Here is a 25,841-nt window from a genome sequence, read left to right on the forward strand (position 1 = left end):
CCTAGAAGGTACACAGCATGCCCAAGGGCCACACAGTGAGGTTGTGGGTAGAAACAGAGAGAGTGCAGACCTGGGGCTCTGCCTTTATTAGGTTCAAGGGTGAGTGTCTAGGGTTTCACAAATTCATTCTTCATTGGTTAATTTAAAGCATCAGAGCAGGTATTAGGACAAGGGAAAGGGGGAAACGGGGTCACTCAAATGGTTGGTTATCAAGATTACCCAGGACTTTCTGAAAGAGTACACTTCATGGGCTCAGAAGGCCTAATCCTTATATGATTGTTTTGTTAGTAACTATGTGATACAGTTGGCAATATGGATGTGTTTTGAAATAGATGCCTTGCCAATCAAAAGCGTAAAGTCAGGCACTTACACTGCACTTTTCATGAGATTATTAACCGTTTGTATATCTTCTTTGGAGAATTGTCTACTCAAATTCTTTGCTCATATTTTAATTGGGTTTTTTACCATTTTATTGTTTAGTTGTAAGAGTTCTTTGTATATTCTGGATATGAGGCCATTGTCAAATATATGATACACAAATACTTTCTACCGTTCTTTGGGTTGTCATTTTACTTCTTGCTAGTATTCTTTGATGTACAAAGGTAGTTTATTTTGATGAAGTCCAATTTATCTATTTTTCTTTTATTGCTCTTGCATTTGGTCATATTTAAGAAACCGTTGCCTAATCCAAAGTCATAATAATTTACAGCTATGTTTTTGTCACAGAGTTTTACAGGTTCAGGTCTTATGTTTAAGTACTTAATTTTGAGTCGATTTTTGCATATGTTCTAAGACAAAGGTCCAACATAATTTTTTTTTTTTTCTGCAGGAGGATATCCAGTTTTCACAATGTCAGTTTTTGAAAAGAATATACTTTCCCCATTGTGTATTCTTGGCACCCCAGTCAAAGATTAGTTGACTGTATATGTGTGGGTTTATTTTTGTGCTCTCTATTCTGTTACATTTGTATATGTGTCTATTTTTAAGCCAAGACCATATTCTTTTAATTATTGTAGTTTTTCAGTAAGTTTCGAGATCAGGAAACGTTAATCCTCAAACTTGGTTCTTCTTTTCAAGATTGTTTTGGCTATTCAGGGACCTTTGCATTTCCATACAATTATTAAAATTTTCTATTTCTGCAAAAAAAAAAGATTTGGAAGTTTGATAGGGATTTCTTTGAATCTGTATGTTAACTTGGTAAGCAGTGCCATCTTAACAACCTTAAGTCTTCTGATGCAAAGACATGGGATTTCTTTCCATTTATTTAGGTCTTTAATTTCTTTCCACAATGTTTTGTAGTTTCAGTATACAAGACTTAAGCTTTCTTAGCTAAATTTGTTTCTAAGTAGTTTATTCCTTTTGATGCTATTGTAAATATAAGTGTCTTCCAATTAAATTTTTGGATTATTCAATGCTGGTGTATAGAAATATAATTAATTTTTTTATGTTGATCCTGTATCTGCAACTTTAATGAACTCAGTAGCTCTAATAGTTTTTTTCTGTAGATTTATTACATTTTTCTGTATACAAGATCATAATCTTAACAAATAGACATAAGTTTATGTCTTCTTTTTCCATCTGGATGCCTTTACAGTCATGCGCCACATAACAATATTTCAGTCAATGATGGACTGCACATATAATGGTGGTCTGGTAAGATTATCATGGAGCTGAAAAATTCCCATCATCTAGTGATGTCATAGCTGTCATAACGTCACAGTGCAATGCAATACTCACATTTGTGGTGATGCTGGTGTAAACAAACCTACTGCCCTACCAGTCATATAAAAGTATAGTACACAGAATTATATACAGTACATAATACTTGATAATGAGAATAAGCAACTATGTTACTGGTTTATGTATTTACTATACTATACTTATTTTTTTGTGAGGAAGATTCTCCCTGAGCCTACATCTCTTGCCAATCCTCATCTTTTTTGCTTGAGGAAGATTAGCCCTGAGCTAACATCTGTGCAATCTTTCTCTAGTTTGTATGTGGGATGCCTCCACAGTGTCGCTGATGAGTGGAGTAGGTCCACACGCAAGATCCAAACCTGCGAATTCCAGGTCACTGAAGCAGAGCATGCAGAACTTTAACCACTCAGCCATGGGATCTGACCCCTGTACTATACTTTTTATCATTATTTTAGAGTGTACTCTTTCTACTTATAAAAAAATGTTTAGTGTAAGACAGTATGCTGTGCTATGCTAGCAACAGCTTCATATATCTCATGTTTACTACGTCTTCATTGTGTCATTTTCTCTTATGCTTGATTTAATCTTGTGCTGTTTTGTTCAGCATGGCCCCTAAGCATAGAAAATCTGCTGCAAATGTTGCCAGTAAGAGGCCATGTGGAGTGATTGATATGGAAATGAAATTAAGTATGATTAAGGAATACAAAGGTGGAAAATCAGTGATGGTTATTGCTCACCAATCAGGCAAGTCTCATTTCACCATAGCTACAATTTTGAAGAACAAGAATAAAGTGATAGAAGCTGCTAAAAGATATGTTTCATAGAAGGCAATAAGAGTAACAAAAAATTCGAGAAGGGCCTGTGTCAGGCACGGAAAAACTTCTGATGACCTGAATTGAAGACCAGACACAGAAATGTATCCCTCTCAGCATCATGAGAATCATGGCCAAAGCAAAAAGTTGGTTTGCAATGTGGAAAGAAAAGACTGGACCCGACAATGATATTGAATTTACTGCTAGCTCTCGATGGTTTAAACAATTCAAGAATCGTTATTCATTGTATAATGTGAGAGCAGTGAGTCTATGAGTGCTGGTGTGAAGATGGCTGAAGAATTTTGGGAACTCTAGATCAGCTGATTGTGGAGAAAAATTACTTGCCAGAGAAAATATTCAATATGAGTGAAATCTCCCTATTCTGGAAACAAATGCCTGAAAGGACTTTCATCCATAAGGTGGTCAAATCAATGACAGGTTTCAGGCCTTTTAAGGACAGGATAACAGTCTTGCTTGGGGGCAATGTTGCAGGCTACAAATTGAAACTCTTTGTGATCTGGGACAGTGAGAACTCCAGGGCCTTCTAGCATATCAATAAGCACTCACTGCCAGTGTGCTACAGGATAAATAAGAAGTCATGGATGACCTAGCTCTTCTCCCAAGATGCTCTCTTCAGTTGCTATGCCAGTGAAGTGGAGAAATACTGTTTGGAGAATAACATACTTTTCAAGATTTTGCTTATTGTTGATAATGTTCCTGGACATTCTCCTGTTGTTGGTGATCTTCATCCCAATACCAAAGTGATGCTTCTCCCTCCAAACACCATCTCTTTGATATAAGCAATGGATCAAGGAGTTATAGAAACTTTTAAGGCCTACCTTTTACCTCCTACCTGAGGAGAACCTATGCCTGGGCTATTGCTGCAACAGAGGAAGATATTGATGCAATTCTGGAAGGATTACAACATCTATGACTGCATCAAGAATCTTGCTTTGGCTTGGGGTGATGTCACCAAGAAGTGTATGAATGGCATCTAGAAGAAGAGACTCAAGAGGTACTTCCATGACTTCAAAGGATTTGCCAAGGATGGGGAAATTGCAAAAATCAACAAGGCTGTGGTTGAGATGGCAAACAACTTTAATCTGGGTGTGGGTGAGGATGACACTGAGGAGCTCTTAAAGGTGGTTCCTGAGGAATTGACTAATGAGGAGTTGTTGGAACTGGAACAAGAAAGCATAGCTGAAGAGGCAAAAGAAAAGGAAAGTGCAGGAGAAGAAAAAGAAGGAGAACTCCCAAGAAAAGTCATAGTGAAGGGTTTAGTAGAGGCTTTTGCAGACCTCAACAAGCTCCTTAAAAAGTTTGAAAACATGGGCCTCAACAATGAAAGGTTTTCATTAATAGAGAAGACTGTTCATGGTGCATTATCTGCTTACAAGCAAATCTGTGATTAAAAAAAAAGAGAAACAAACCAAGCAAACCACCATGGACATAGTTTTGAAAAGCATGATACTTCCTCAAGAAGAGCCTCAGACAGGTCCTTCCACAGATATTCCAGAAGAAGACATTGTTATCATAGGAGATGACAGCTTCATGTATGTTATTGCCCTTGAATACTTTCCAGTGGGACAAGATGTGGAGGTAGAAGACAGTGATATTGATGACCCCAACCTTGTGTAGACCTAGGCTAATGTATGTGCTTGTGTCTTCGTTTTTAATAAAAAAGTTTAAAAAATAAAAGTTTTAAAAATGAAAAAGCTTATGGAATAAGAATATAAAGAAAGAACATATTTTTGTACAGCTGTACACTGTGTGTTTAAATCAAGTTGTTATAAAAGAGTCAAAAAGTTAAAAAAAATTAAAAAGTTTATAAAGTAAGAAAATTACAGTAAGCTAAAGTTAATTTATTATTGAAGAAAGAAAAACAGGGTCAGCCTGGTGGCGCAGCAGTTAAGTTTGCATGTTCCACTTCAGCAGCCCAGGATTCACTGGTTCAGACCCCAGGTGTGGATCTATGCACTGCTTATCAAGCCATGCTGTGGCAGGCATCCCACATATAAAATGGAGGAGGATGGGCACGGATCTTAGCTCAGGGCCAATCTTCCTCATCAAAAAAGAGGAAGATTGGTGGGAGATGTTAGCTCAGGGCTAATCTTCAAAAAAAAAGAAAGAAAAATATTTTTTATAAATCTAATTCAGCCTAAGTGCACAGTATTTAATAAAGTCTATAATAGTGTACAGTAATGTCACAGGCCTTCACATTCACTTACTACTAAGTCTCTGACTCACCCCAAGCCACTTTCAGTCTTGCAAGCTCCATTCATGGTAAGTGCCCTACACAGGTGTACCATTTTTTCTTTTATATGTTATTTTTACTGTGCCTTTTCTACGTTTAGACACACAAAGACTTACAATGTGTTACAATTTCCAACAGTATTCAGTACAGCAACATGCTGTATAAGTTTGTAGCCTGGGAGCAATAGGCTATACCCTATAGCCTAGGTGTGTAGTAAGCTATACTACCTAGGTTTGTGTAAGTACACTCCATGATGTTCACACAAAATTCCCTAATGATGCATTTCTCAGAACTTATCCCTGTTGTTAAGCAATGTATGACTGTATTTCTTCTTCATGTCTGATCACCCAGGCTAGAATTAGATGTACAATGTTAAATAGAAGTTGACAATAGTGGACATTGTATTATTTCTGATCTGGGGGAGAAAATTTTCAACCTTTACCATCAACTGTGATGCTCTCTCTGGGTATTTAATTGATGTTCTTTAACGGTTGAGGAAATTCCCTTCAATTCTCTTTGTTGAATTCTTCTAAATCATGAAACAGTGTTGAATTTTAAGTACCTTCTGCATCTATTGAGATGACTTGAAGTGTTTTTTCCCTTTGTTCAATTAAGATGTCTATGACTTTGACTCATTTTCATATGTCAAAGCAATCTTTCATTCTTGGGAAAAATCCCTCTTGGTCATTGTGTGTAAGCCTTTTAATATACTGCTAGATTTGGCTTGCTAGTATTTTGTTGAAGACTTTTTATCTATGTTTATAAGGGTTATTGGTCTGTAGTTTTCTTTTCTCCTAGTGTTTTTTTCTAGCTTTGGTATCACTCTATAATAGTAGTAGGAGTCTTCAGTACCCCACTTTCAATAATGAATACAAAAATCAGGCAGATCAATAAAGAAATATAGAATTTAAACAACACTATGTATCAGCTAGTCTTACCAGATATATATAAAACATTCCATCCAATGAGAGCAGAAGACCCACTCTTCTCAAGGCCACATGGAACATCCTCCAGGATAGACCATGTGATAGGCCACCAAACGAGTTCCAACAAATTTTACAACAATGAAATTGCAGAAAGCATCTTTTCCAACTACAGTGGAATAGATATCCATAACAGAAAGAAAATTGGAAAATTCACAAATATGTGGAAATTAAACAACACATTCTTTAAAAAATCAGTAGATCAAAAAAGAAATCACATGAAAAACTTGAAAATATTTAGAGATGAATGAAAAGAACACAATATATCAAAGCTTATGGAATACAGTGAAGATAGTACTCAGAGGAAAATTTATAGCTGTAAATGTCTAATTATAAAGCAGAAAGAACTCATATCAATAACCAGATTTACATCTAAAGGAACTAGAAAAAGATGAGCAAACTAAACCAAAAGATAGCAGAAGGAAGAAAATAATAAATATTAGAACAGAGATAAAATAGAGAATAGAAAAATAATGGAGAGAACAAAGGAAACCTAGGTTGTTTCTTTGAAAACATGAACAAAATTTGCAAACATTTAGCTAGACTGACAAAAAAGAGAGAAGGTGCAAATAACTAAATTCATAAATGTCAGTGGGTACATTACCATGAACATTACAGAAATAAAAAGAGTCATAAGAATATACTATGAATAGTTATGTCAACAAATTAGATAACTCATATGAAATAGGAAAATTTCTAAAACCACACAAATTACCTAAAATGATTCAGGAAAAAATAGAAAATCTCAACAATATTATAACAAGTAAAGATATTGAGTCAGTAATCAAAAATCTTCCAATTAAAAGTCCAGCACTAAATGGCTTCACTGGTGAATTTTACCAAACATTTAAAAAGAATTAACATCAATCCTTGTCAAACTCTTCCAAGAAATCAAAGAGGATAGAATACTGCCTACCTCATTCTATGAAGCTAACATTACAGTGATACTGAATCCAGATAAAGACACCACAAGAAAACAAAATATGGACTAATATCCTTTATGAATACAGATGCAATAATCCTCAAGCAAATAATAGAAAATCAAGTCTAACAGCATATTAAAAGAAATGTGACAAAATGGGATTAATCCCAGACATGCAAGTGTGGTTCAACATAAGAAAGTAAATCAGTGTAATACAACACATAAGAAGTCAAAAGGAAAAAACACAATTGTCTCAATTGATGCAGAAAAAGGCATTTATTTGACAAAATGCAAAACCTTTTCAAGATATAAACTCTCAGAACACAAGGAATAGGAGTGTGCTTCTTCAGCACAGTAAAGAGTATTTATCAAAAACCCACAACTAACATCATATTCAATGGTGAAAAAATGAAAACTTTCCTTCTAAACTCAGGAGCAAGAGAAGGATGTTCATTTTTATCACTGTGCTATTCAACATTTTAAGTTCTAGCCAGAGAAATTAGACAAGAAAAAGAAATAAAAAGCATCCAAGTTGGAAAAGAAGTAAAACTGTCTCTATTCTCAGATGACACTTTCTTATATAGAAAAATCCCAAAGACTTCAAAAGAAAGCTACTAGAGCTAATAAATCCAGTATAGTTGAGGTGTGCAATATCAGCACAAAAAATCAGCTGTGTTTCAAACACCAGCAATAAACAATCCCAAAAGGAATTTAAGAAAGCAATCCCATTTATAACAGCACTGAAAGATCAAAATGCCTAGGAATATGTTTAACGAAAAAGGTGAAAGCCCATATACTGAAAACTAGAAAACATTGCTTAGCAAAGTTAAAGACCTAATATATGGAAAGAAATCCCACGTTCATGGCTAGGAAGACCTACTTTTGTTGAGATGTTAATACTACCCAACTAATCTGCAGATTCACATAATCCCGGTAAAAATTCCAACAGTTTTTTTTTTTCAGACATGGAAAAGCTGACCCTCAAATTCATATGGAATGCAAGGGGCCCCAAATTGCCCCAAAAATCTTGGGAGAGAACAAAGTTGGAAGACTCTCTCTTCCCAGTTTCAAAACTTATCACAAAGCCGTTTCAATCATAACAGCGTAAAACTGGTGAAAGGATAGAAATATAGGCCAATAAAATAGAAATGACAGCCCAGAAATAAGCCCATACATCTGTGGTCACTTATCTTTTGACAAAGGGTGCAAAGTCCATTCAATAGGTAAATAACAATGTCTTCAACAGATGGTGCTGGGATAGAAAACTGGGCTTCCACGTGCAAAGTAATAAATTTGGACCCCTATCTCATACGATATGCAAAAATTTACTCAAAATGTATAAAAGACCTGAATATAAGAGCTAAAACCATAACATTCTTATAAGAAAACTTGAGGTAAAATCTTTGTAACCTTGGATTTGGCAATGGTTTCTTAGATATGAGACAGTTTGCTAAGGCTGCCATAACACAGTACCACATACAAAGTAGCTTAAGCTATGGAAATTTATTTTTTCCCAATTCTAGAGGCCAGAAGTCTGAGATGAAGGTGTCAGCAGTGTTGGTTTCTTCTGAAGCCTCTCTCCTTGACTTGTAGATGGCCACCTTCTCCCTGTGTCTTCACATGGTCTTCCCTCTGCGTGTGTGTCTATATCATAATCTCCTCTTCTTAGAAGGACACCAGTCATACTGGATTAGGGCCCACGCTAATGACCTCATTTTAACTTAATTATCTCCATAAAGACATTATCTCCAAATATAGTCACATTCTGAGATATTGGGTATTACGACTTCGACATAAGAATTGTGAGGGAACATAATTCAGCCGGTTACAGACAACAAAAGCACAATCAACAAAAGAAAAAAATAGATAAATTGGACTTCAAAATTAAAAATTGTTGTGAATCAAATACTATAAAAAAATTGAAGACATTCTACAGAATGGAAGAAACCTTTTATTGCAAATTATACATCAGATAATAGTTTAAAATACAGAATATATAAAGAACTCCTACAACTCAACAACAAAAAGATAAATATCCCAATTACAAAATGAGAGAAGGACTTAACTGGATATTTCTCCAAGGAAGATATACAAATGGTCAATAAGTATATGAAAAGATGTTCAACATCAGTCATTACACAACTACAAATAAAAACTATGAGACACCATTCTACATCTACTAGGATGGGCAAAATAATAAAAAATGGAAAATAACAAGTTTTGGTAAAGATCTAGAGAAATTGTTACCCTTGTAAAGAATGTAAAATGGTGCAACTGCTGTATATAACAGTTTGGAGGTTCCTCAGAAAGTTACATGAAGAATTTTAGTATGACTCAGGAATTCCACTCCTAGGTTATATATATATACATACCCCAAAACTAGCAAACACTGACTCAGCTGTTCACCAATATTCATTGCAGCATTATTCACAATAGCCAAAAGATGGAACAAACCCCCAACATACATAAATAGATGAATGGATATGCAAAATATGTATAAATGCACAATGGAATATTATTCAACCATAAAAATGAATGATGTTCTGATATGTGCTACAACAGAGATGATCTTCAAAAACACTATAAGAGAAATAAACCAGACACAAAAGGACAAATATTGTATGAGTCTACTTATATGAAATATCTAAATAGGTAAATTCATAGAAAAAGATTAGATGTTACTAGGCACTAGGAGGAGGTAGGAATGGAGAGCTAATGCTAATACAAAACTTCTGTTTGGAGTGATAAAAAATTTTGGAAATAGTGGTGATGATTGCACAATATAATGAATGCAATTAATATCACTTAAAATGGTTAAAGTAGTAAATTTTACCTCAATAAAAGCAAATTAATTAAAGAAAATGCTTTTAAAAAGAGATTAGAATTGTTATCTGAGGGAATTTGAGTCTGTAGGAGATTACTTGGCTGTTAATTTAACTCTCAACATTTTTAAACAGTTGGAGTACTTACTGTGATTTGTTTCCTTTGGTTCCTCCACTTTACCTGATAATGCAAACTTTCTCTTATTCCTAGTGTTTTATCCTTGCTCTTAATGGTTTTGATTTAAGTAGATTTCTTTCTTGAAGAAAAAGAGATATTTTTTGTATATATCCAAGCATCACAGTGTTTACTGTTACAGTACTTGATCTTCTTACAGCCATATGTAGTTGGTTTTCACACTCACTGACAACTTGCACGTTATGAAGGATGTTTACAGTTTTGTTGGTTCTCAGATCTGTATGCCTGGATTTCCAATAACGGTAGGGTGTCTTACTTTTAACACAGTGTATTTACTGGTAAAATAGTTTTTCCTATCTGTGGCTTGTAAAATTGGTATTCCCATTTCCGTTTTTTCTCCTCCCACAACATACTTGTTGATATTGTGCAGAACATCCTGCTGTTGATGGTTTGGCCATACCTACTCATAATCTGGAATTTGTAAGGATTTCCTGTCAACTTGTTTTTTTGAAGATGTGACCAATTTTTTTTTGTTCTTATCTTTTTAATGTTTATTTTTTTGGGAAGATTGTTATGGAGATACAGATATTACACAGCTGCCTTAGTGACAAGATCACCGGTTTTTCTCTTACTATCTTTTTATTTCTCTATAATTATTTGTATTTTTGAATTTCTTTATTGTGATAAGAACACTTAACATGAGGTCTACCCACTTAAATTTTTAAGAGCACAATACAATATTATTAAATATAAACACAATATTGTACAGCAAATCTCTAGAAGTTGATGATTTTGCATAACTGAAACTTTATACTCATTGAAAACTGCCATTTCCCCACTTCCTGCCTCTAGTAACCACCATTCTACTCTCTGCTTCTATGAAGTTGATGCTTTTAGTTACCTCATACAAGTGGCATCATGCAGTGTTGTTCTTCTGTGACTGGCTTATTTCACTTAGCAAAATGTCCTCCAGGTTCGTCCTTGTTGTTGTACATGGCAGAATTTCCTTCTTTTTATGGCTGAATAATACTCCATTGTGTATATATGCACCACATTTTCTTAACACATTAATCTGTCAGTGGACAATTATATTGTTTCTATGTGCTGCCTCTTGCGAATAACACTTAAATGGATATGAAAGTCCAGATATCTGTTCGAGATCCTGATTTCAATGATTTTGGAAACATCCCAGAAGTGGGATTGCTAGATAGGACAGTAGTTCTATTTTTAATTTTTTGAGGAACCTCTATAGCATTTTTCATAGTGACTGCACAATTTTACGTTCCCACTAACAGTGTACAAGTGTTCCAATTTTGCACATTCTTACCACTTGTTGTCTTTTGTTTTTTTGATGATAGCTATCCTAACAGGTGTGAAGTGATATCTCACTGTGGTTTTGATTTGCATTTCCCTGATACTTTGTGATGTTCAGCACCTTTTTATATCCATGTTAGGAATTTGTATGTCTTCTTCAGAGAAATTTCTATTCAAGTCCTTTGCTCATTTGTTAATCGGGTTATTTATTTATGTTTTTGCTATTGAGTTGTAGGAGTTCCTTATATATTTTGGATATTAATCCTTTTCAGACATAGAGTTTACAAATATTTCCTCCCATTCTCTAATTGGGCTTTTAACTCTGATCGTTAATTCCTTTGCTGTGCATAAGCTTTGTAGTTTTATGTAGCCTCATTTATCTTTTTTTTTTCTGCTTTTGTTGCTTATGCTTTTGGTGTCATAGCCAAGAAATCGTTGCCAAGATCAATGTCATGAAGCTTTTCCTTTATGTTTTCTTCTAGAAGTTTTACAATTTCAGTTCTTCCATTTAAGTCTAGTACATTTTGAATTATTTTTTGTGTATCGTGTAAGATAAGGGCCCAATATCATTCTTTTGTATGTGATTATCTAGTTTTGCCAAAATCGTTTGTTGAAGAGACTATTCTTTCCCCATTTTGTATTACTGGCAACTTTGTGAAAGATCAGTTGACTGTAGATATATGGGTTTATTTCTGTGCTTTCTCTTCTGATCCTTTGGTCTCTATGTCTGTCTTTATGCCAGTACCACATTATTTTAATTACTCTAGCTTTGTAATATAGTTTGAAATCAAGATGTGTGATGCCTCCAGCTTTATTCTTCTTTTTCAAGATTGCTTTGACTATTCAAGGTCTTTTCTGATTCCTTATGAATTTTAAGATTGTTTTTTCTACTTTCGTAAAAAATGCCATTGATATTTTAATGGAGATAGCACTGGGTAGCATGGACATTTTAGCAATATTAATTCTTCCAATCCATAAACATGGGATACATTCCATTTATTTGTGTCTTCTTATTTTCATTTATCAATGTTTTGTAATTTTCAGTGTGCAAGTGTTTCACCTCCTTGTTAAGATTATTCCAAAATACTTTATTCTTTTTGATGCTATTGTAAGTGGGATTGCTTCCTCAATTTCCTATTTGGATAGTTCATTGTTAGTGTATAAAAATGTAACTAATTTTTGTATGTTGATTTTTTATCCTACAACTTCACTGAATTCATTTATTGGTTCTAACAGGTGTTTTCTTAGGAGTCTTTAGGTTTTCCTACATAAAAGATCATGCCATCTTCAGACAGAGATAACTTTACATCTTCCCTTCTGATTTGGATGCCTTTTATTTCTTTTTCTTGACTAATTATTCTGGCTAAGACTTCCATCACTACATTGAATAAGAGCAGCGAGAATGGTTCCAGATCTTAGAGGAAGAGATTTCAGTTTTTCCCCATTGAGTATGGTGTTAGTTGTGGGTTTTTCATATATGGCCTTTATTATGTTGAGGTAAATTCCTTCTAAATCTAGTTTATTGACTGTTTTTATTATGAAAAGATTTTGACTTTTGTCAAATACTTTACTGCATCTATTGAGATGATTACACGAATTTTATCCTTCACTTTGTTAATGTGGTGTATCATATTGATTGATTTGCATATGCTGAACCATCCTTGAAACCCAGGGATAAATCCCTCTTTTTCACAGTGTATAATCTTTTTAATGTGCTGTTGAATTCAGTTTCTAATATTTTGTTGTAGATTTTTGCATTTATTTTCATCAGAGATGTTAACCTGTATTTTTTTCTTTTCTTGTGGTATCTTTGTTTGGCTTTGTTATCAGGGTGATGCTGGACTCATACAATGAGTTTGAAAGTGGTTTCTCTCCTATTTTTTGTAAGAGTTTGAGGAAGATTGGTGTTACTTCTTGTTGAAAGGTTTGGTAGAATTTACCAGTGTGAATTTTGTTGGGAGGTTTTTCATTATTAATTCTTCTCCACATTCATGATTGATTTGCTCAAATTTTCTATTTCTTCATAATTCAGTCTTGGTAGGTTGTATGTTTCTAGGAATTTTTCCATTTTTTGGGGTTACCCATTTTTTGGTAGTTAATTATTCATAATAATCTTTTATGATTCTTTTTTATTTCTATGCATCAGTTGTGATGTCTTCCCTTTATTTTAAAATTTTTATTTACTTGAGTCTTCTCTCTTTTTTCCTTAGTCTAGCTAAGAGTTTGTCAATTTTGCTTATCTTTTCAAGAAAACAACTCAATTTTATTGATTTTTTCCTATTATTTTTCTATTCTCTAGTTTGTTTAATTCTGCTCTAATCTTTAGCATTTCTTCCATTGCTAAGTTTGGACTTAGTGATTTCTTCTTTATTCTAGTTCTTAAGATGTAAAGTTAGATTGTTTCTGTGAGATCTGTCTTTTTTAATATAGATGTTCATCCTTATAAACTTCTCTCTTAGTACTGGATTTGGTGCATCACATAAGTTTTGGTATGTTGTGTTTTGTTTTCCTTTGTCTTGAAGTATACTCCGATTTCTTCTTTGACCCAATGATTGCTCAAAACTGAGTTGTTTAATTTCCACCTATCTGTAAATTTCCTGTTTTCCTTCTGTTATTGTTTTTTAGTTTCATTACATCATGGTCAGAAAGATACTTGGTATGAGTTCAATCTTCCTAAATTTGTTGTGACTTTTTTTTGACCTAATATGTGATCTATCTTGGGGACTGTTTAATGTGCACTTGAGAAGAATGAGTGTATTGCTGCTGTTGAGTAGAATGTTCCTTATATGTCTGTTAGGTTCATTTAGTCTATAGTGGTGTTCAAGTCTGTTTTTTCCTTATTGATTGCTATGATCTGGAAGACTATTACTCCTAAAATGTATATGCTGAAATCCTAATTCTCAAAGTGATGGTATTAGGAAGTGAGACCTTTGGGAGGTAATTAAGTCATGAGGGCACAGCTTTCATGAATGGGATTAGTGCCCTTATAAAGAGGCCTCATGCTTGCTTGCTTATTTCACGTGTGAGACTACAAGAAGAAGTCTGCAACCCAGAAGAGAGCCCTCATTTGACCATACTGCCACCTTGATCTTGAACTTCCAGCTTCTACGACTGTGAAAAATAAATTTATATTGTTTCTAACCTATCCAATCTCTTGTATTTTGTTATAGCAGTACAAATGGACTAAGACATTGAGTTTCTGTCTGGATGGTCTCTTTTTGAAAGTGGGGTATTGAAGTCTCTTACTATTATTGTATTCCTGTCTATTTCTCCCTTTTATTCTGTCAGTGTTTGCTTTACATATTTAGGTGCTCTGATGTTGGGTGCATACATACCTATAATTGCTATATCTTCCTGATGCATTGATACTTTCAACGTTATGTAATGTCCTACACTATCTTTTGTGACATTTTCTGACTTAAAGTCTATTTTGTCTGATGTAACTATAGCTATCACTGCTCTCTTTTGTTTACACCATTTAAATGGAATATCTTTTTCATCAGTTCACTTTCAGCCTATATGTGTCCTTAAATCTAAAGTGCATCTCTTTTGGAAAACATATAGTTGGGTCTCAGTTTTTTCCATTCAGCCACTCTATGTCTTTTGATTGATGAATTTAATCAATTTATGTTTAAAGTAATTATTGATAGAGAAGGACTTAATCTTTCCCTTTTGTTAATTGTTTTATGTCTGCCTTGTGTTTTGCTATTCCTCTTTTCATTTCTTGCTTTCTTTTCATTTCATTGATTTTTTTTTTTGGTGGTGATATGCTTTGATTCCTTTCTCGTTTTTGTATATCTTCTATAGGTATTTTCTTTGTGGTTACCATGAGACTTATATAAAATATTTTATAGTTATAACAGATGGTTTCAAGCTGATAAGTTGACTTTAATTATATTCAAGAACTCTATAATTTTACTTCTCCCTCAGCACTGTATGTTATTGATGTCCAATTTTACATCTTTTTTTATTGTGTATCACTAACAAATTTTTGTAGTAGTAGTTATTCCTAAAATTTTTCTTTTAACTTTTATACTTAAAAGTGATTGATGCACCACTATTATGGTGTTACAGAATTCTGGATTTGTCTATGTTTACCCCTACCAGTGAGTTTTATATTTTCCTATGCTTTCAGGTTGCTATTAATATCCTTTTGTTTCACATTGAAGAATGCACTTTAGCACTTTTTTGTGAGTCCAGTCTAGTGGAGATCAACTCTATTTGCTTTTATTTGCCTGAAAATGTTACCTGTCCTTCAATTTTTAGGATGTTTTTTCCAGGTGTAATATTCTTGATTGGCAGCTTTATTCCTTCAGCACTTTGAATATATCATACTATTCCCTTTTAGCTGTCAACGTTTCTGCTGAGAAATCCACTGATGGTCTTGTGAGTGCTCCCTTGTATGTGACACGTTGCTTTTCTCTTGCTGATTTCAAAATTTTCTTCTTTTATTTGACTTTTAACAATTAGATTATCGTGTGTCTGAGTGCAGACTCTGGGTTCATCCTATTTGGATCTCTTGGACTTCATGAATCTGGATATCCATTTACCACCTCAGATTTGGGAAGATTTCAGCCAATATTTCTTTTAATGAGCTTTTTACCCCTTTCTCTCTGCTCTTCCAAACTTCTGATAATACATATGTTGATTCCCTTGCTGGTGTCTCATAAGTCCCTTAGGCTTTATTCATTCTGTTTATATTCCTTTTGTTGTTGTTGTGCCTCTGTCTTGATAATTTCAAATTACTTCTCTTCAAGTTCACTGATTCTTTCTTCATCTAGTCTTCTCTTGAAGCTCTCTATTCATTTTTTTCTGTTCAGTTATATTATTCAGCTCCAGGATTTCTACTTTGTTTCTTTTTATGGTTTCTATCTGTTTGTAGATATTCTCACTTGTTCAGGTGTCATTTTCCTGATTTCATTTAGTTATCTGTGTTCTCTTGTAAGTCATTGATCTTCTTTAAGATGATTTTTGGAATTCTTTGTCTAGCAAGTTATAGGTCTCCATTTCTTTAAAGTTGATTACTGGAGATTTATATTCATCCCTTTGTTTTGTCATATTTCCCTAATTCTTTGTGTTCCTTGTGTTTTTTTCTGTTAGTGTCTATACATTTGAAGAATCAAGCACCTATCCAAGTCTTTATGGATGGGTTTGACAGGGAAAGAATCAACCCAGCTACAGATTCTGGGAGAATCTCGAATCTTTTTTATAGATGTGCATGCTTCACTTTTCTCCCTACCTCCTGGGAAAAGTTTCAGTGTTGTTTGGCTTCTCACAATCTTGTAGAGCCATGACATTCATATTATACTGCCCATTCCTTTCACCTATGGCAGTACACTGAAAGGCTGGTACATTGGATGCACACTACATTTCTCCCTCTCCCTCCTGAAGAAGTCACATTTGCGTGTCTTCTCTGCATTTTCCAGAGCCCTGCCAGCTGCAGTAAGCAATCCACTCTTTTCCTTTGTTCTTAATTGACCCTGGATATCCAGACTATGCCAGATTCCTGAGCACTCTGGGAGAGGTGAGATAGAAACAGTCCCCTCAGGCAGGATCCCAAGAGGCCAGGGATGTTGGATTTATGATCCACTCTCTCTTTCCATTGAGGGAGACATCATAAGCCAAGACAATATCTCTTGGTGCTGTGGTGTGTTGACTTGGGAGAGGGGCTGACATAGATATAGTGAAATTGCTCTTCTTACCCATTATAATGCAGCTGTTCTTGATTTTAAGCTCCTCTCTTGTACTGCAAATTCTTAAGTGGATTTCACACCTCATAAAGATGTTTTGGTCTGTGTATCATTTTTAAGTTGGTATTTCTGTGGGGAGGACAAGTGCTGGGAGTTTGTATTTGCCATATTAGTGACATCAGTTATCTTTTTTGACTCTGCTGTATCTTAGATTTATCCCTTTTCTTGTTCAAAGTAGTATTTATTTGTGTCCTCCTTTTTTTTCCTAGAAAGTTTTCATCAGAAATTTGTTTTTTATTAGGTTGTTGAAACAATCAATCTTTGACTTGATTAACTTTTTCTAGTATGATTTTGTTTAATTTTTCATTAATTTCTGATCTTATACTTATTATCTATTTCCTTCAGCATGTTGATATCTATTCTGTGTTGTTTTTGGTTTTAAATTTGGATACTTTTCTAACTTCATTCTTAATTTTCTCCCTCAATAATTTTTTAACCATTCAATGGGATTTAATATCCTTTATCTCTTTTTACATATCTTATCTGGAGTTAGCCCTTTTTTGAAGAGACATCTTAAATTTATATTTTTTTATGTTTTCATTGTATATTCCTAAGATGTACAAGGTAATGATTTCATATATGTATACATTGTCAAATAATCACTATAATCAAGCTATTTAACATATCTGTCATTTCACATAGTTACCATTTTTTTGTGTATGTGGTGAAAACACTTAGGATTTACCCTTTTAGCTAATTACAGATATACAGTACTTTTTTTTTAATTTTAATTTTTTCCTTTTAATCCCCAAAGACCCCCGGTACATAGTTGTATATTCTTCGTTGTGGGTCCCTCTAGTTGTGGCATGTGGGACGCTGCTTCAGTGTGGTTTGATGAGCAGTGTCATGTCCGCACCCAGGATTCGAACCAACGAAACACTGGGCCACCTACAGCAGAGTGCGCGAACTTAACCACTCGGCCACGAGGCCAGCCGCCAGATATACAGTATTTTCTAATGCATGCATTTAAAATTATAATTGTCCTATGTCTCATTTCATGCTGTTCTATATATTTTAATAATTTTTCATTTTGTACTCAGTTCTAGGAATATGTTTATTTCAAATTGTATGGAGATTTTTCATTTATTTATTTTGTTATAGACGTTAAACAATGTCACTGTGGTTGGAGAATGTGATCTGCATGGTAACAATTCTTTGAACATGATCTAGTACATAGTTATTCTCTATAAAACAGTCTATGTATGGTTGCATAGACTGTGCTTCTCTATTTTCATCAGATCTATGTACTTCCATTAATTCAAAATTGTAATTGTATTTTTCAAATGTTTATGTCCTTATTGATTTCTTTGTCTTTTTGCCACATATTAAAGTGAGTGATATTTTGAAATATCTGACTATGATGGTAGATTTTTAATTTTTCATGTACTTCTTTTTATTTATTTATTTATTATTTTTTTTATTTTTTTGAGGAAGATTAACCCTGAGCTAACTACTGGCAGTCCTACTCTTTTTGCTGAGGAAGCCTGGCCCTGAGCTAATATCCGTGCCCATCTTCCTCCACTTTATATGTGGGATGCCTACCACAGCATGGTGTGCCAAGTGGTGCCATGTCCACACCCGGGATCCGAACCGGTGAACCCTGAGCCGCTGGGAAGTGGAACATGCGAACTTAACTCCTGTGCCACCGGGCTGGCCCCTTCATGTAGTTCTATCATTTTATGTTTATATCTTTTGACGTTATTTCATTATGTATATATTAACTAAGAATTACTGCATTTTCCAAGTGAATATGAACTTTTATCATTATGTAGCAATTCTATCTTTAATAGTGCTTTTTGCTCTTAAATGCTATTTCATTTTATGTATAGCTTCTTTAGCTTAATTTTGTTTATTATTTTCCTCTACTCTTTTTCAATTCTTTTACAAAGAGTCTTTCCATAACCCAAGATTTTAGTTGTCTCTCTTTTAACCAGCATGAAATTGGATATTTTTTCAGCCAATCTGTGATTTAACTGGTGAGTTATATGAATGTATGTATTTTGTTTATTAATGTATTGGATTTCTGTGAATCATAATTTTTTAATATTAATCCTATATTTTCCACTGTCTTTCCTCTCTCCTTTGCTCTTTGACTTTTTTGAATTTGCTTTTTTGATACCGCACATTTTCTTTTCTATTGTTTTAAAGTTATATATACTTTCTTTAGTGGTTATCCTTGAAATTTTACTATGCATTCTTAATGATATCTAAACTTAATATCTTACCCTTCTAGAAGAATACAAGAACCTTCATACACTTGAAATTGATTGACCCTTTACTTACTTATATGCCATTTTTCCATGTTTAATTTTTTTAATCGACAAATTGTCCACAACAATTGAATAATTATTTTACATAGAAAGGGCTTGCTTAGATTTCCTTTCACGCTTACCTTCCCTCCCACTTTTTTGTTTATCATTACATCTCAAGCTTTTGTTCTGTGATCTTTCTTTTTCTCATTTAATTACAGACTTTGGATGTTATGTTAGTGAAGATCTTTTTAGGTACACCAATATTTATTCATCTGAAAGAGACTTCATTTCATGTCTCTCCCCCCAAAATAGATTTGATGGGTAATCAGTTCTATGTTGACAGTTATTTTCTTGCAGAACTCAAATTATTCCATCATCTTCTGCCAATATATTGATGAGTCTTAAAGGTAAACTGTTTTCCTCTAGTTATATTTGTTATTCATCTTGCCAAGGTTGAGATTTCTTATCCATGAACATAGAATCTCTCTCCATTCATTTAGTTCTTCTTTGATATATTTCATTGGAGTTTTGTAGTTGTCCTCATACAGACCTCGCATATATTTTGTCAGATTTATACCTGTTTTTAATTTATTTTCATTATTGACGTAAATGTGTTTTTAATTTCATATTACATTTATTCATTGTTTTTTATAGGAAAGTGATTGACTTTTGCATATTAACTTTGTGTTCTACATCCTTGATATAATTGCTTATTAGATTCAGGAGTTTTTCTGGTTGATTCTTTCAGCTTTTCTACACAGATGATCATATCATCCACAAAGGAAGACAGTTTTATATCTTTCTTCCCAAATGGTATATGTTTTATTTCTTTTCTTGTATTACTGCATTATCTCAGACTTCTAGTACAATGTTGATAAGCAGTGGTGCGAGGCAACATCCTTGCCTTGTTCCTGATCTTATTGGGAAAGTTTGGAGTTTCTTACCATTAAGCATGATGTGAGCTATAGTTTTTTAAAAAAGTATCTTGATAAAGATATTCTCTATCAAGTTGAGGATGTTACTCTATTCCTAGACTGCTGAGAGTTTTTATCATGGATGAGTGTGGGATTTTTCAAATGCTTTTTCTGCACTTATTGACATAATCATGTGATTTTTCTTCTTTAGCCTATTGATATGTTGGATCACATTAATTGACTTTTGAATGTTGAACCATTATTGCATACTTGGGATAAATCCAACTTGGTAGTGGTGTATAATTATTTTTGTACATTGTTGGATTTTATTTGCTAATATTTGATTAAATATTTTTATATCTATGTTCCTGAAAGATTGTTGTCCATAGTTTTCTTGTAATGTCTCTGTCCAATTTTGGTGTTAGGATATTGTTGGCCTTTTAGAATAAGTTAAGAAGAATTCCCTCTGGAATGTTCATATACTGCTGGTGGGAATGCAAACTGGTAGAACCACTATGGAAAACAGTATGGAGATTTCTCAAAAAATTAAAAATAGAAATACCATATGATCCAGTTATCCCACTACTGAGTATTTATCCAAAGAACTTGAAATCAATGATCCAAAGAGATTTATGCACCCCTCTGTTCATTGAAGCATTATTCACAATAGCCAAGATGTGGAAGCAACCCAAGTGTCCTTCTACAGATGAATGGATAAAGATGATGTGGTATATATACACAATGAAATACTACTCAACCATAAAAAAGACAAAATTTTCCCATTTGCATCAACATGGATGGATCCTGAGGGTATGATGTTAAGCAAAATAAGCCAAACAGAGAAAAACAAATACTGCATGATTTCACTCATGTGTAGAAGATAACAAACTCATGGATAAAGAGAACAGATTAGTGGTTACCACAGGGGAAGGGGGTAAGAGTTGGGTGAAAGGGACAAAGGGGAACATATGTTTGGTGATGAATAAAAGTTAGACTACTGGGGATGAGCACTATGAAGCATATTCAGGAACTGATAAACGATAACGTACACCCAAACTTACACAATGTTATAAACCATTATAATCCCAATAAAGTTACATGAACAAAAAGAAGTATTCCCTCTGTTTCTATCTTCCACAAGAGATTGTAGATGATTGGTATAATTTCTTCCTTATGTTTGATTGAATTTACCAATAAATCCAACTAGGCCTTATGTTTTCTGTTTTGGAAAGTTATTGATTATTGATACAATGTCTTTAATAGATATTCAGATTTCCTATTTGATCCTGTGTAAGTTTTGCCAGATTGTATCTTTCAAGGAATTGATCCATTTCAACTGTTATCAAATTTGTGAGCACAGAGTTCTTCGTAATACTTCTTTATTATCCTTTTAATGTTCTTTGGCTCTGTAGTGATTTTCTCTTTCTTTTCTAATATTAGTAACTTACATATATTTTCTTAGTTAGCCTTGGCTAGAAGCTTTTTGATTATATTCACCTTTTCAAAGAAGCAGCTTTTGGTTTTGTGGATTGTCTTTACTGATTTCCTGTTTTCAATTTTATTGATTTCTTTTCTAATTTTTATTATTTCTTTTCTTCTTTTTACTTTGGATTTAATTTGCTCTTCTCTTTCTAATTTCCTAAGATAAAATCTTAGATCAGGGATTTTAGATCTTTCTTCTTTTCTAATATAGGCATTTAATGCTATAAAATTTTCACTAAATGTTGCCTTTGCTGAATCTTGCACATTTTGATAAGTTGTATTTTCACTTAGTTTGAAAAATATTTTGTATTGAGGTCATATTGTCTTATAACATTGTGTAAATTTCAGGTGTACATTATTATGTTTCATATATTATATTATATGAAGTCCATAGACTGCACCAGTTTCACCACCAGTAGTCTGGTTTTTATCCATCACCACACATATGTGCCCTTTTACCCCTTTCATCCTCCCTCCCCCAAATTTTTAAATTTCTTTTGAGACTTCTTCTTTGACCCATGTGTTATGTAGATGGTGTGTTTCTAAATTTCCAAATATTTTGGGCTTTTCTAGCTATCTTTCTGTTATTGATTTCTAGTTTAATTCCATTGTGGTCTGAAAGCAGACATTGTGTGATTGCTACTCTTTTAAATTTGTTAAGCTGTGTTATATGGTCCAGAATGTGTTATATCTTGGTTAACGTTACATGTGAGCTTGAGAAGATTGTGTGATATGCTGTTGTTGGGTAAAGTAGTGTATAGATGTCAATTTTATCCAGTTGATTAATGGTGGTGTTGAATTCAGCTATATCTGTGCTGACTTTCTGTTGCTGGATTGATCCATTTCTGATAGACGGGTGTTAAAGTACTCAGCTACTGTAGTGGATTCATTTATTTCTCCATGCAGTTCTATCAGTTTTTGTCTCACATGTTTTGAGTCTCTTTTGTTAGGCTCATACACATTAAGGATTGTTATGTCTTCCTGAAGCATTGGCCTCTTTATCATTATGTAATGCCCGTCTTTATCCCTGGTAACATTTCTTGCTCTGAAGTCTGCTCTGTTTGATATTAATATAGCTATTCCTACTTTCTTTTGATTAGTGTTAGCATGATACATCTTACACCATCCCTTTATTTTAATCAATCTGTGCCTTTATATTTAAAACGGGTTTCAAGTAGACAATATAAAATTGGATCTTGTTTTACCCACTCTGACAATCTTTATCTTTTAATTGGTTTACATAGTCCATTGTCATTTACAGTGATTGTCTATATAGGTAAATTAGTATCTATCAGATTTGTTACTATCTTCTACTTGTTGCCCTTGTTCTTTCTTTCTATTCTGTTGTCCACACTTTTTCTCTCTGTCGTAGTTTTCGTTGAGAATTTTCTTGATTCCATTGTCTATCCTTTCTTAGCATATCAAATATACTTCTTTTAAATTTATTTTAGTACTTTCATATATATACATTTTATCAAATATTGCTTCCATTGAAGGATATGTCCATTGATGGATAAATGGATAAAGAAAATGTGGCATAGATTTACAATAGGATATTATTTAGCCTTGAAAAAACGAAATCCTGCTATTTGCAACAACATGAATGGACCTTGAGGGCATTATGCTAAATGAAATAATTTAGACAGAGAAGTACACATACCACATTATGTCACTTTTATGTGGAATTTAAAAAATAAATGAAACTCATAGATACAGAGAAGAAATTGGCGCTTGCCAGAGGTGGAGGATGGAGGGTGGGCAAAATGGTTGAAGGAAGTCAAAAAGCACAAACTTCCAGGGGCTGGCCCAGTGGTGTAGTGGTTAAGTTCACACACTCCACTTCAGTGGCCTGGGGTTCATGGGTTTGGATCCCAGATCTTGGGCATGGACCTACACACCACTCATAAAGCCATGCTGTGGTGGCATCCCACATACAAAGTAGAGGAAGATTGGCATGGATGTTAGCTCAGGGACAATCTTCCTCAAGGAAAAAGAGGACGATTGGCAACAGATGCTAGCTCAGAACCAATCTTCCTTACACTGCACAAAAATAATGATAAAAGTATACACTTCCAATCCTAAAATAAATAAGTCCCAGGGATGCAATATACAGCATGGTCACTATAGTTAATAATACTGTATTGTATAGTTAATAATACTGTATTGCATTGCTAAGAAAAGTAGATCTTAAAAGTTCTCATCGTAAGAAAACATTTTGTACCTATATGTGGTGATGGATGTTAACTAGACTTATTGTGATGGTCATTCTGCAATATATAAATATATTGAATCATGATGTTGTACACTTGAAGATAATATAATATTATATGTCAATTACATCTCAATAAAAATATATTGCTTCCTCTCAATTCCTTCTATTATCTACTTCTGGAATCCTACTTAGATATCTGTTAGAACTTTTGATACTAGCCTCCATAGCTCTTAACATATTTTTTATATTTGCTATTCACCACACTCATAGCTGTATTCTGCACAATTTCTTTTGTTCTGTCTTCTAGTTGACTCTTCAGCTGTGCTTAATATGTTGTTTAACCCACCCAATGTGTTTCTTTTCAATAATTATATGTTTTTTAAGTCTAGATATTATTTTTCCTCATATGCTTTGTGTTTTTGTGTAGTCTATTTTTCCTTACTTATTTTGGGAATTTAATTTAGTAATTCTTTAAATGTTTAATTTAATGTTATTTTATATTTTGTGTCTGATAATTCCAATAAATGAAACTCAGAGGGTATAAATGTGTGGATGATTTTCCTCTATTATTGGTGACTTTTGTTGATAAATGCATATTTTATTATACTTAATCTGTTAGAATCCCACACTGGGGGGATGGATGTTTCCCACTGGGCTGCTGTGAGATTGTGGGTGGTACAGACATATGTACCCATATGACTTGAAACTCTAAAACTCCTAGAAGAAAACACAGGGGAAAAGCTCCTTGACATTGGTTTTGGCTGCAATTTTTTGGATATGACACCAAAAGCACAGTGACAAAATAAAAAAAAAAATCCATAAATCAATGATAAATCAAGCCAAAAACTTTTACACAGCAAAAGAAACAATCCACAAAATGAGAGTCAACCTATGGAATGGGAGAAAATATTTACAAACCAATTAGTTTCTTTATCACTCTATCACCCATAGCATTGAGTTAAATATCCTCGCTCAGGGAAACACCACCTGTTGTGTTTTCTTGCTGCTTCATGTTCTGATTTGAGCTCAATATGGTAGAGTCAGAGTACTCTGAAAATTCTAGAAAAGCATTAGATATTACTTTATTCAATCTTTAGTTGTTTTGCCATTAGAGGACCTTTAAGAATATCTATACTTCCATGTTTTCAGAAATATATAATTTTTCTTAACTCTTCATTGTATTTTTCTGGAAATTTTTCCATTTTTTCTAACTTATTCAAAAATTATTAAAAATTTTCACAGCATTTTCTTCTTTCAGCACTTTTTACTATTCCTATTCCTTTTCCATTCTTAATATTATTTGTGTCCCTTCCCTTTTTGTCTTCACAACTCTTGACATATATGTGCCTATTTTATAATTCATCCAAAAAACCAGCTCTTAGTGTTGTGATTATCTCTATCGTTTCTTAATTTTCTAGTTCATTAGGTTCTGCTCTTATTTATTTCCTTGTCTATTAGACATAGTCTATATTCTTTTACTTCAATATTATTGTGATATGTCTATTATTTATTGTCATGTATGTGTCACATGTAATGCAGAGACCTTACATTGCCTGTATCTTGTAATCATAGGAGAAGCCCATTTTCTAAATTTGCTTTAGACAATGCCATACCTATGCTTTTTACAATATCTTAGGTGAAAAGCATAACTCAGTAATTTCCCATAATTTTTTCCTACTATATATATGCACTTAAAACTATAAATTTCCTTTTGTGTTCCACCTTAGCTTTATCCCACTATTTTTTACACACAGTATTTTAGTTGTACTTCTGTTCCAGTAATTAATAATATTACTCATTAAGATTTCTTGTCTCACCCAAGAATTATTTAGAAGTCTATTTTTAAATTTACAAATGCACTTGTTTTAATTTTTGGCTATTTGTTCCAGGAATCTTTTTTTTAAAATGAAATTTATTCTTTGAAATATATGAAAATTTTTTGTTGCCTAGTATAAGGTCGTGCAAATATTCCATGTGAAAAGAAAATGTATTCTTTAAATGCTTTTTCCAGGAGTTAATATTTGTCGATTAGACTAAATTTCTTAATTGTGTTGTTCAAATCTTTTAGACCCTTAACAATATTTTATTGACTCAATTGTAAAAAAATTGTGTTTAATATTTCCAACTTTGTGAATTTTTAAACAGTTCTTTTGTAACTCTGTCAAAGTTTTCTGGATACATTTTGAGGTAATTTTGTGATTGTTTCATATTCTTGAATGGATCAATTTATCATTAATTAATAATTTTCTTTATCACTTATCACATTTTAATATTCTTTAGAGTTTGTTTT

At 33.4% G+C, this 25,841-nt stretch overlaps 1 protein-coding gene across 1 annotated transcript in view; it reads left to right on the forward strand.

Moving 5' to 3' along the window:
• Nucleotides 1-3,953: 3,953 nt before the first annotated feature.
• LOC111771471 (uncharacterized) overlaps nt 3,954-25,841 on the forward strand; it is a 38,628-nt gene continuing 16,740 nt past the window's right edge. The window contains 1 exon segment of the mRNA XM_067053878.2: nt 3,954-4,144. Coding sequence (XP_066909979.2) covers nt 3,954-4,144 — 191 coding nt within the window.

Source organism: Equus caballus, chromosome X (assembly GCF_041296265.1).
Source record: "Equus caballus isolate H_3958 breed thoroughbred chromosome X, TB-T2T, whole genome shotgun sequence".
Taxonomy (NCBI): Eukaryota; Metazoa; Chordata; class Mammalia; order Perissodactyla; family Equidae; genus Equus; species Equus caballus.